This window comes from Bombina bombina, chromosome 4 (assembly GCF_027579735.1).
Source record: "Bombina bombina isolate aBomBom1 chromosome 4, aBomBom1.pri, whole genome shotgun sequence".
Taxonomy (NCBI): domain Eukaryota; kingdom Metazoa; phylum Chordata; class Amphibia; order Anura; family Bombinatoridae; genus Bombina; species Bombina bombina.
Window position 1 is genome coordinate 1,178,430,477 of NC_069502.1, and position 12,759 is coordinate 1,178,443,235.

Below are 12,759 nucleotides of genomic sequence, written 5' to 3' on the forward strand. Positions count from 1 at the left end.
TTAGAGATGAGGGAAATATACCAGTGCTGAGGGAGAGGTTGAAAATGTGTGTGAGTATGGGGGTGAGGGTAGAAGAGAGGGAGGGGAGTAGCTGTGAGGGGATGGGGTCTAGAGGACAGGTAGTGAGGTGGGAGGACAGTATAAGGGCAGAAACTTCATCCTCGTTAACAGGGGCAAAAGAGCTGAATTTTTTGATATTTGGGTTTTGGATGATTGTGAGCTTTTGAGGGGGTGGAAGATTGGTAGTATGTTGAGAGCTGATTTCACTTCTGCCTAAAAAAATCTCTCAACTACTATAATATGTCATATAGGAATAAATTAACTCACACTTGAGCATAGTTAACTTGCAGTCTACAAACAAATGTTAAATTAATGCAAATACATAATTGTGTTGCTGTGTATTTCTAGCTCACTAACACAACCATCTTACTGCATATAAAACTGTTATGTACAAAACAAGGATCATACAATTACTTACACTGTCTGTGCAGGATGCGCACAGGTCGTTAGCGCCAATAAACACTGTGATCACCTTCCAGTCATTTAAAAAGTTTATTCTCTGAAAATACAAATAGATGTTATATTCTTTGTGTTGTAAATCATTCCCAAACGTAGCAGCCAACAAGCAGCTGTATATTTTGCTTTGAGGTTGTATTAAATGTAAGACATCTCTGTTTTATTTTCCACACAGATATAGTCACAAGTAAATCATTTCAAAATCTCCTAAAAGCATGCTGGAGATCACTAAACAGAGATTTTATATAATTGTATTTCTATGAAATAAACGTTTATCTATATATCTTGAGAACAAGATTGTACAACCCTTAGGGCAGGGGGCCACAAGGAAGCTTTCCAGGTCGTCCTACATACTCAGACCTCTAGCTATCTTCATTTACAACACAAATAATTATTTACTTTGAACCGGCTAATTTCCGCTGTGCGTGTGGATGTGTGGATTTAATGTATATATTTCTGGGTCTCAGTGAACATGTACGTCTGTGCCAGTTAACATTCTTAAAAAAAAATTTTTTTGGAATTAGTTTAAAGGGACAGTCTAGGCCAAAATAAACTTTCATGATTCAGATAGAGCATGTAATTTTAAACAATTTTCCAATTTACTTTTATCACCAATTTTGCTTTGTTCTCTTGGTATTCTTAGTTGAAAGCTTAACCTAGGAGGTTCATATGCTAATTTCTTAGACCTTGAAGCCCACCTCTTTCAGATTGCATTTTAACAGTTTTTCACCACTAGAGGGTGTAAGTTCACATATTTCATATAGATAACACTGTGCTCGTGCACGAGAAGTTATCTGGGAGCAGGCACTGATTGGCTAGACTGCAAGTCTGTCAAAAGAACTGAAAAAGGGGCAGTTTGAAGAGGCTTAGATACAAGATAATCACAGAGGTTAAAAGTATATTATTATAACTGTGTTAGTTATGCAAAACTGGGAAATGGGTAATAAAGGGATTATCTATCTTATAAAACAATAAAAATTCTGGTGTAGACTGTCCCTTTAAATAGAAGTTTACATTTTGGCTAGAGTTTATATAATTTTAAAGTTTCTTGACCAGCACTGCAAACGCACATAGATTATGTGGTAGTGTCTACTTTTAAACAAATAGACACTTCTGTTTTAGATAGTGTATCGCTGTCACACAGGTTGCCTATTTCAGAAATAATAATATTGTGTGACATAAAAATGCCTCTTAAATGTCCAAGAGCTGAAAACAGACTTGGTTTAAAAGGCATATTGAATTTGATTTATCAAAGAATGTACAAAAACACTGACATTAGACACACGTATGGACAAAAAAAATTAGGTTCACACTAATTGCTCGTCATTAAAATATTATTTATTTTCATCTAATATTCGTTCATGGGGATTTTGCTAATAAAAATCCACCTGTCCACTGTTTCCTAAGAGGATCGTATTCAGAGCTGGAGGAGCAGCTGGACAGCATATTAAACTTAAATAAAGTTAAAGTAGCTACTTCTACAGCTACAAGCTAGCAGCAGCAAAGTATCATGCATTTTTTTTACATTTTCTAACTGTGTGTGTATAATGGCATTGGCAAGGTAATTAAGCAGCAAGCTGAACAAATGTTAAGTGAAAGAAAACTGACAGGCAGGGACCTTTTTTATGTTTTTGAGCAATCTCTTAATTTAGTCAGATTGGCTAAGAACAAAAGTGAAACTTACGTACTTATTGGCTGACAGGAATCAATCAACTAACAAGGACATTGCTAAATGTTATAGAATAGAAAAATGTGAAGCCATTCTAGCATTTAGAGAAACATTTTAACCACATGAATGAATAAACAAAGTATTTTGCCTCATTCTTTCGTTGCCCCCTTAAAGGAACCATTCATTTATCCTATTTCTGATGAATGAACAATAATGAAAATTGGTTAATTTTAGTATTCTTTCACAAACTAATGCAGATGTCTAATGGACATATATAATAAATTTGAGAATGTATTTTTGCTTTATACTTCTGTTACTATAGAAACCATATGTCAAGTTAACATCTAATCACTCATGCCAATAAAGCACTGTGCATTGTATTGCTCCATAGACAGATGGGATCCACTGTTCCTTACCTTATCTCCATTCATCTGATCAATCAAGGCTCTTACTTGATCTGGTAAATTACTGTAAAAAATGTAAGAGAATATATGGTTTGTGTGATGTTCTACACAGAAGAGAGCTATATTTAATTCAGGTTTACCACTAGATGGTTTTATCTATTTGGTATATTTGTTAATGTAATGTTGGCTTAATCTGTTCGTTGTAACCCAGTCTTGTCTGATGCTTATCCGCAAGGGCTGAGACAGACCTAATGTTTGAGTAGGGATGTCATTTAGATATATAAATTGTAGAACAATTGTCCCACTTTACAATCACCTGGCAGTTGGATGGACACAGGACCTCTAATTTGGAAAATGTAAAATGAGGTGTTTCAGGTATATATGCGTATTGTGGTGGTAGTATTTGGTGGTTGATTGCTTGGACTGCTTGTATAGATGGAGAATATATTGCATTAAATAGGCATAAAATCATTAGAGACAAGATTATGCCCATATCATCTAGGGCTAGATGATATAATCTTTGCCAGCTCAAACCTACTTTTTCTCGCTGACTCTCGCAGGGCTGCCCCGGTGCAATGATTGTAAAAAAGGGGCAGTATATATTAGAAAAAGTGAAGAAAATAAGCATTATTTGGGCACACTTACAGGTCGTACTCACATGTTATATCAAGGGGTGGAGTACGGTATGAAAAAAAGGAATTCAAATTTAACTAGGATAAAACATAACGTTTAATAACAATGTTAAAATAGTGTCGTGGACCATGCCACCATTAAAGCTAATATGAAAAAAAGTGTGTAGGTGTATTAAAAACAAGACTCAATTAAGAGAGCACTGCTATCTCTCCTAGTCAGGCAAAGACCTGAAAGTTAATATTTGTAAAGTATATTAGACCATAAACGGTCAGATGCTTAGACACAGATAGGTTAAGTATGAAAAAAGTCCCTAATAACCTAAAGGGAAGGTGGGAAAACTGTAGATAATATTCCTAAAACCTCTATCCAAATAAACCTATGTAACAGAGGAGGTAGTGCCTAATGCCAAATATTAAGTTTAGTTTACCAAAAGAGAGAGAACAGAATCATTATTGGGCACACTTAGAAGGTATATTACCAAATCATAATAGGGTGGAGTGTATTGATAGTGTGTATTAGTTAATTAAAACATTACATTTATTTACAAATTTATTAAAAAGTAATATGTTGTGGACCATGCCACCATTTAAACTAAAGTAGAACACAATTGTTACAAATATTTTATAAAAAATATATATATTGAAAGCACTGCAAACTCTCCTATCCAGGAGTATTCCCCAAATAACCAATTACTGGTGAATCTATGCTGTATATATTATGTAAAAGTAACTCTAAACATTCCCATAAGCAGATATAGTATAGGGATAGAAGCGTCTGAAAAGTTCAAGTAATAGAGCTAAGTGGCATTGATACTGTGAGCTAAAACTCATGTACAGGATCGCCTAAAATATTTTAAGCTATTATCTAAGTACCACCGCACCAATATTAAGGACCGCTATCTAATTCCCATAAATTAATATATCTATTGCCCAAAATATGGGCCAACAATTAACTGTAAGTGCGCCCAAATAATGCTTCTTTTCTTCACTTTTTCTAATTTATATATTTCATTTTGGCATTAGGCACTACCTCCATGTCACACATAGGATTGTACCTGGGGGTTTTAGGCTGTACCACCCTCTTTCCCACCTTCCCTAAAGGTTATTAGAGACCAGGTTTCTTTAAAAAAGGGGCAGTCCCTGCGAGTGGCGAGATGGCTCCTATGAAAAGTATTTGAGTTTGCTGGATAGGGACTCTTCGCTCCTTAGAGCGAAGTTAGCAGGGAGCAGGGGGAGCACATTAAAATTAAAATTCTGCAGCCAATATAACTCACATTATGCTGCTTTTTGCATAGAGTATCTTATATTCGCCTATATTTCCTTATGCATTTGTTTTTCTATTGGGGTTATAAGTGTTCGTATTGTTTTGAGAAAAGCTCGCCACCTTTTAGTTGGTGAGAAAAAACTGTGAGATCTGCAGTGCAAAAATCTTTATAGAATTACGCTGGGATTAAAGAGACATTTACATAAACTTCCATGGAACGCCCATGTTTAGCCCATTTTACGAAACAATTACGCTTTTGCCTTTTGTATTTATAAGTTCAAATTTCTGTGTGATTTTTGCACATCCAGTGTACTACAATTACGATTTACGCTGTGCATATTTAATTTAATTTATTCCTGTGTAAATTGCATACAAATTTTACGTTTTTGTTAACATACAATTTTTGGTGAAGAATTTTGTTATGATTTTTGATGCACCTTAACAATACATTTTCCCTGCTTATTTTGTGTGAATATTTGTTTGTTGTGCACATTTCATATGAAAATGCAGTATACGCCCCTTAGCGAGACACCCTGTTTTCAGGGTAAAAAGTGGCTTTAGATCATTCCACCAGGGAAATAGAAGGACTGGCGAACGTTCTTTAATAATCTTGCCAGCCCAGAGAGCTTTCAATCATCGAGCCCCAAGTGTAAAGCTTAAACCTTTTTTCACCTGGGATCCCTTTTTGCATTGTAACATTTTTCACGACCCCCTTAATGATGATATAGTCCCAAAAAAAACGCTTGTCAGATGGGTATACAATTGTTTTGTTTTTTTATACATCAATATGCCACACAAGTTAGGGATTATTAGCAAAAATAAGTAAATTCAACTTTTGTACCTATTTCTAATCACTAACAGTTAAACTGTTCCATGTAAAAAAGTTACTTGCTCATACACACATTCACTCATACAAAGACACTTACAACTCACACACAACCACACACACTCACTCACAACACACACTCACAGCACACACTCAAAGCACACACTTACTCACAGCACACACTTACAGCACACACTCACAACACACACTCACTCACATTACAATATTAAATCTTGTGGGGACCTCTACGGGACGCCTAGTTTAAGAAGCACAGCTCTAGTGCACTAGTGTCAGACTACATAGAAACTGCACTTGAGTAGGAAATTACGCTTTTCCTTTATTTATTATTGGGTGGACTAGCAACTTGTTTTCTCCAGACAAGTAAACTATAATAAATATTTTTCCAGCCTTGATGTATGTGTTTTGCAGTCCTGAAATAAGAAAGGGTTCCAGTGCCAACCCTTACAGATCTAGTTGAGATATTATCATAACTATGTCCCAAATGTCTGAGTGTCAGCAAAGCAGAAGCTCTTTAATGGGAACTTATTCCAAGAAAAATATTTATTATTCATTTTTTTTAATGGCTGTTTCTGTGGGTGTTGTCCCTATCAACCAGTAAGCAACTGATACTTTGGGGGCCATTTTTCAAGCTCCGGATAGAGCTTGAGGGCCGTGTTTCTAGTGAGCCTGCTGCTCCATAACCTATCTGCCTGCTCTGAGACATTGCTGCAATTCAACCCGATCGAGTATGATTGGGTTGATTGACACCCCCCTGCGGCGAATCTGCAGGGGGCGGCGTAGCACCAGCAACTCACAATGCTGTATACGGAGAGCCAGACCTTTGATAAATATCCCCCATAGTGGTATATTTGTACACATTTGTACACAAACATACACTTCCTGACAGTTTCGCTTCAAATGTAAACAGCTTAATCAGAATATGTACAATCCTAATGCAAGGGAGCCTATATTAGTGCAATTTGCAAATCCATCTTATCTATACTGTACATCTATGCTCAAAATCCTTATGCAGATGTATATTATTACTATTGCTTACTACTGAGTTTCCTCTGGGGCGGGGAAAAGAAACATTTTGCACCAGGGCCCTCTGTTGAGTAGGTCTGCTACTGCATGTGTCTTGAGCACTATATGGTAATTTGTGTTTGCAACAATATTATATATTATTAAGAGTACTCTAGCCACATGCACAAACCTAAACCTACCTGAGTAGATGATCATGGGAAGGAGCTATGTTTCAACAAAGGATGCCAAGAGAAAGCCTTACATTCGATAACAGAAGTAAACTAGAACTTTTTTTTTTTAAAACTGTACATTCTCCCTAAAACATGAATGTTTAGTTTTTTTGTCCATTTCCCTTTAAATCGAATATCCCTTTAATTAAAACCTATTTGGAACCAGGTAAGTGTATATCTTGGTTACTAACTACAACAATATTTTATGCTTCTTAGTAGTTATTAATCTCCAGGAAATGCTGGTTTTATTGGCTAATTTGCTGGCCAGCCTGCACTTTCCTAAAATAGAATAAACTGTATAGTTCCAATTAGTAGAGATATGACCCCTATTCTATATGTTGTTTGCATAACCATCATAAACATCTTTATTCACTATGACATGGGGTAAACTTACCAGCGATTAATATTACATTTTAGCCATCAAGATCTCGCTTTGATAAGGTTACTAGGTTTATATGGGGTGAGCTGTGTGCATTATATTAACTGTGTGTCATAAAATATTTGCATATGAGAAAATGAAAATATGTTACTGATTATTGGAAGAATAGGAAAATATAACTTAAATGAGCACGGTACAAATGCTTTGTTTTTTAAAAAATCTCAAGAATTTTTTTTTTTAAATTTAGTATAGTAAATGTTAAATATGCCACATTATCTGCAATATGGCGAGAATCACAATTTAAATGAATTAACAAGGTATTTATATCTCCTGCTAGATTAAACAATTGATATCCTAATCTGCAGTAAAATGCCCTCATTGTAGCTTGCCTGGAGCTGATTTGGTTCATATGTTTTGGAGCTGCACAAAAATATATCAGTTCTGGCCACGTATCCAATTTTGGCTAAGGAAGCTCTTAAAATCTAACTTCACCCTTGATATTAAACATATTTTTTTTTCTTTTGGATAAAGGGAATTTGCAAGCTAATGCAGAATTTATTAATACAGTTATTTTAGGGGGGAGATACCTTATTCTTAGGAACTGGAAGAGCAAAAAAGAACCAACTATTAATAATTTAATGTTTTTATTACAAACCCAATTAATAATTGAACAGTTTGATAGCTTTAATGATACAGAGTCCCATAACAACAAATGGCTGACTTTTGTTAAGCTATATGAGAGTTACTCTCAAAGACAACTTATGACTCCCTTTCAAAACTTAGGATGTAATCGTTAAATTCTAGATTGCTTTACTGTTTAAAGAAAAAAAGAGAAGTCTTTTTTTTTTTTTCTTCCCCCCACTCTCACGCACCTGGATACAATCTATAAGCCTTGATCGAATTGTTCTTTTCTTGATAATAGTTAGCTTTATGTATATGTCTTCTGTTTTTTTTTTTTTTAAATAAGGTCATGATATGTAAAATATGGCTATTTTTAAAGTAATACATACTTAGAGGCAATATATCTAAGTTTAATTATTACTTATAATGGCCTATACATTAAAGGGACCCTTAACACTTGTCTTCTAATAATCCCCAAAACCTACTTTTTCTTATAAATAAAAATAAAATAATCACTGCAGTTTATTTTATCTATTCCTCTTACCCCAAACTTTTCAAATGGATTGTTTTGAAATACAGTGTTGAGCCAGTGCCACATTTCCTATGTAAGCTGCCATATTGTAGCGTGCGTTACAGGGCTCATTAGTCACATGACACAGCATATTGGCTGTTACAGTACTTAGAGAATATAACATTTGCCTGCAGTGTGTGAGCTGCAGTGAGACACATTTATTTCTCAGTTAGGGTGTAAATAGATTTCATTTGCCAGTCTATTGTATATAATACACATTATGCAGCAAATGCTAAGTGCATTACCTATTTTTTTAACTTCCCCCCACAGTTTTACTTTTTCAAACTCCACAAGTTTTCTGCTCTAAGCAGGGCTGAGAGCTTAGTGTTCGTTTAGCAAGGATCGTTCGTATGCATTATTTATCAGTGTGATCTACTCCTGTGGAGAAGATCACACTGATAAATAATGCATACCAACGATCTTACATACATACCAACACTAAGCTGTCAGCCCTTAGTGATTCACATTGCCAGGATCAAAGGTCATGAAAGGCAGAAATCATCTGCACAAACTTCACTCTGTTCCGTTATAGTTTCCCCCTCCCTCTCCCCCCTCCTGGAGCATGATGTCAGTAATTGACAATAACAGTGCCTGAACGCTCTGCTTAGAGCAGAAAACTTGTGGAGTTTGAAAAAGTAAAACTGTGGGGGGGGGGGGGGGGGGGCACTTAGCATTTGCTGCATAATGTGTATTATATACAATAGACTGGCAAATGAAATCTATTTACACCCTAACTGGGAAATAAATGTGTCTCACTGCAGCTCACACACTGCAGGCAAATGTTATATTCTCTAAGTACTGTAACAGCCAATATGCTGTGTCATGTGACTAATGAGCCCTGTAACTCACGCTACAATATGGCAGCTTACATAGGAAATGTGGCACTGGCTCAACACTGTATTTCAAAACAATCCCTTTGAAATGTTTGGGGTAAGAGGAACAGATAAAATAAACAGCAGTGATTATTTTATTTTTATTTATAGAAAAAGTAGGTTTCAGCCATTTTCATTAGGTGTTTAATGTCCCTTTAAAACTTTAAATAGGCCTATATATGTTGGAAACTGTTACATACAAGGTACTGTGTCTAAATTTTTGCAGCGTATGTACATCTAAGGGTAATACTTTAGTTAATCTTTTATTCGTTTGGTATGCTAAAAAGGATCTGTTAGGATTTTACATGGTGACTTTTATGTTGTGAATGGAAATTACCTCTACTGTACCATTTTTGATAGTACACTGATGTTAGATATGTGGTACTAATATCAGAACATGAAAGATAATTCTTGTGTAACTTTATGTTGTATGTGCATATATCTATCTATCAGTACTTGTGCTTCTTTAATAAAATAAAAAATACAATGTAAAAAAAATATATATATATTAGATTTTAGCCATCAAGATCTCGCTTTGATAAGGTTATTAGATTTATATGGGGTGAGCTGTGTGCATTATGTTAACTGTGTGTCATAAAATATTTGCCTATGAGAAAATGAAAATATGTTACTGATTATTGGATAAGTAGGAAATTAAAACTTTAAATGAGCACGGTACAAATGTTTGGCTTTTTAAAAAATCTGAAGAAAGAAATTGTTTAAATTTAAAGTAAAACTAATTTGACAGTATCAATTATGCACTTCTTGCTAATATTTATTGGCAGATAGCAACTGCTTAGTGATACTCATTAGCTGATAGGTATAAATCCTTATTGTACCTTCATTTAAAGGGACAGTCTAGTATAAATTAAACTTTCATTATTCAGATAGGACTTTTAATTTTAATTGACTTTCCTATTTACTTTTATCATCAAATTTACTTTTTTCTCTTAGTATTCTTAGTTTAAACTAAACATAGGTAGACTCATATGCTAATTTCTAAGCCTTTGAGGGCTGCCTCTTATCACATGTTTTTTAAATCTTTTTTCAACACAAAGAGACAGAAAGTACACGTGGGCCATATAGATAACACTGTGTTCAGGCACAGAAAGTTATTTTAGATCTAGCACAATACAATGCTAAATTTAAGACAATAGATAATAAACAGTCACAGTCATGTGATCAGGGGGCTGGAAGAAGGTTCCTAGATACAAGGTAATCGCGAAGGTAAAAAGTACATTAATATAACTGTGTTGGTTATGCAAAACTGGGAAATGAGTAATAAAGGGATTATCTATCTTTTAAAACAATAAAAATTCTATGGTTGACTGTCCCTTTAAGGCAGTGATATGATAATGGGCTTTGTTCTAAAAGACATACTGCATATTTTCAAGCATGTTCACTTTAAAGGGGAAAATTTGCCCATTTATAAAAAAGAATCATTGCTCAATGCAATACTCTTGTTATTTTGATATATAAATATATATATAGATTTCTTTATTGCTGCCCAATGCTGTGCAAATTTCCCCCTGCACTGCACTAGGTGGTTTGTATCTTGCGGCATGAGAACGAGGCTTCCATTGGAGTCTATTAAGTTTGCTCTTGTGAGCGCACGGCTTCCAGACAAAGCAAGTTTGCGTTCACATTGCGCCTGACTTGTAATACCACCGCACATTTATGTGCGCTGGTATTACTGAGTGGAGCGTACTAGTAGTAATACTATTAGCTGCAATAAAATATATAAGCAAGCACGCCAGGGGCGCATTTAGGTTTTGTGCTGCCCTAGGCACTCAAAATTCTGCTACCCCACCCCCCACCCCACCCCAGGTTTAAGGCCTTTTTTTAGACATAATATTTTTGAGGCAGGGTGTAAAAAATTAAAAAAATAATGTCTTTTTAAGTAGATGTTCACCAGGGCTTGCATTCACTCTGGTCACACACACACACACACACACACATATATATATATATATATATATATATATATATATACATATATATATATATATATAAGACATTATTTTGCAAGTCAGATGATTAAAGTGTTTATATCAGAAAAAAATATACTTCACGGTTTGATAGTTTGTCAGTAGGTAGTTATTTAACCTTAAACATCTTCTTTGGTGATTGACAGTTATTTAAGCAAAATATCTGCTTGGATAAATATGTAATGAATACACAAACTGGCCTTTAAAAGTACTTAAAAAATACAACAGTAGTTATGATAGGTTTAGGAATTGTATCCTAGGGGATAAAGTCACATGATACAATCATAATAAAGTATATACTTGTATGGTTTCTGAATGTATTAAATGCATACAACATATTTTCAGTTGTGTTTTAAGTCACATAGTTGTATAGATTCAGCAATTAATACTTATTCTTTGCATGTATGACAGATAGACAAACAGTAAATGTACAAGTATTTAGTGACTAATCCGTTTAAGTATTTTAATGCATAATGAAGATGTATTGAAGGGAGAAAGGCATATGCTGTTTCACAGTGGTCACGTTGAAGTGCACACTGCACTGTGTAGTCTGTGTGAGTCTCAATCACGCGATGGAGCCAGGAAGAATACCGCATTCCCTCTCAGTCCAGGCCAGGCTGCGCAAGTGAGCTCTGCCTCCACTGTCACCACGTCATGCACGCCCACATACAATCCCATAGGATAGCAATAGCCGGGCCCTGGTTGATTTAGCCACCCAGACCTGAGTTCAGTAGAGTGGCCCTAGGGACTCAAAATTCTGCTGCCCCTTAAAAATCTGCTGCCCTAGGCACCGGCCTCGTTGGCCTATGCCTTAATACGCCCCTGAAGCACGCATCTAGTGAAAAATGTTAGTATGATATGTTATTGGATGATTTGTTTTTTTTCAATCAGAAGTAGTTTAACTTCACTAAGACAGCCACAACAACATACACATAGTAACTAATCTGAATGAGCACATTTCTAGCGTAGCTGGCTATGCTATTACCAAAGCAGTTTAACTTTTTTAAATGGGTTCAAACTGATTTTATCAATCACACGGTAAACCAGATTATGAAAAACTTCAACCCATTTAACTATTTTAGAGAATTAGATGACTCGCTTTCTGCAGTGTAGGATCCATTTGACAGAACATGGATCTTACTGCGACTGTATAGAACCAAATCTGGCCACTGTATGTGACTCTGCATATGAAGCAGGATTTTGACCACAATCTGTGTGGTTGAAATTAGCTCCCCATTAGCTGCTTTTGCTTTTACAATGCTAAGGTTTATGTATGCATTTATATATGTTCAATTTTCTCTATATATATTTATGCAAAATCCCCCTTATCTCTCACTGTACACACAATGGCCTCTAGTTATCAAGTTCTGTCGGACCTGATCCGACAGTGCGGATCAGGTCCGACAGACCTCGATGAATACGGCGAGCAATACGCTCGCCGTATTCAGCATTGCACCAGCAGCTCACAAGAGCTGCTGGTGCAACGCCGCCCCCTGCGGACTCGCGGCCAATGGGCCGCCAGCAGGGGGTGTCAATCAACCCGATCATACTCGATCGGGTTAATTTCCGGCGATGTCTGCTCAGAGCAGGCGGACAGGTTATGGAGCAGCGGTCTTTGTGACCACTGCTTTATAACTGCTGTTTCTGAGACTAATGCTTAGGGCTTGATAATTAAAAACTTGCCAGTATTGAGAGATATTATGCAAAAGCTCTTGGGGGGGGGGGGGTGATTTGAGCATTATAATATAATTTAGGTATCTCTCC

The 12,759-nt window shown here is 35.8% G+C and overlaps 1 protein-coding gene across 1 annotated transcript in view; it reads right to left on the minus strand.

Annotated features, from left to right (window-relative positions):
• PLB1 (phospholipase B1) overlaps window positions 1-12,759 on the minus strand; it is a 185,362-nt gene that overhangs the window by 59,080 nt on the left and 113,523 nt on the right. Inside the window, exons 42-43 of the mRNA XM_053712807.1 lie at window positions 2,602-2,653; window positions 479-559 (exon numbers count right to left, since the gene is read on the minus strand). Of these exons, the coding sequence (XP_053568782.1) occupies window positions 479-559; window positions 2,602-2,653 (133 nt within the window). The remainder of the gene's footprint in view (window positions 1-478; window positions 560-2,601; window positions 2,654-12,759) is intronic.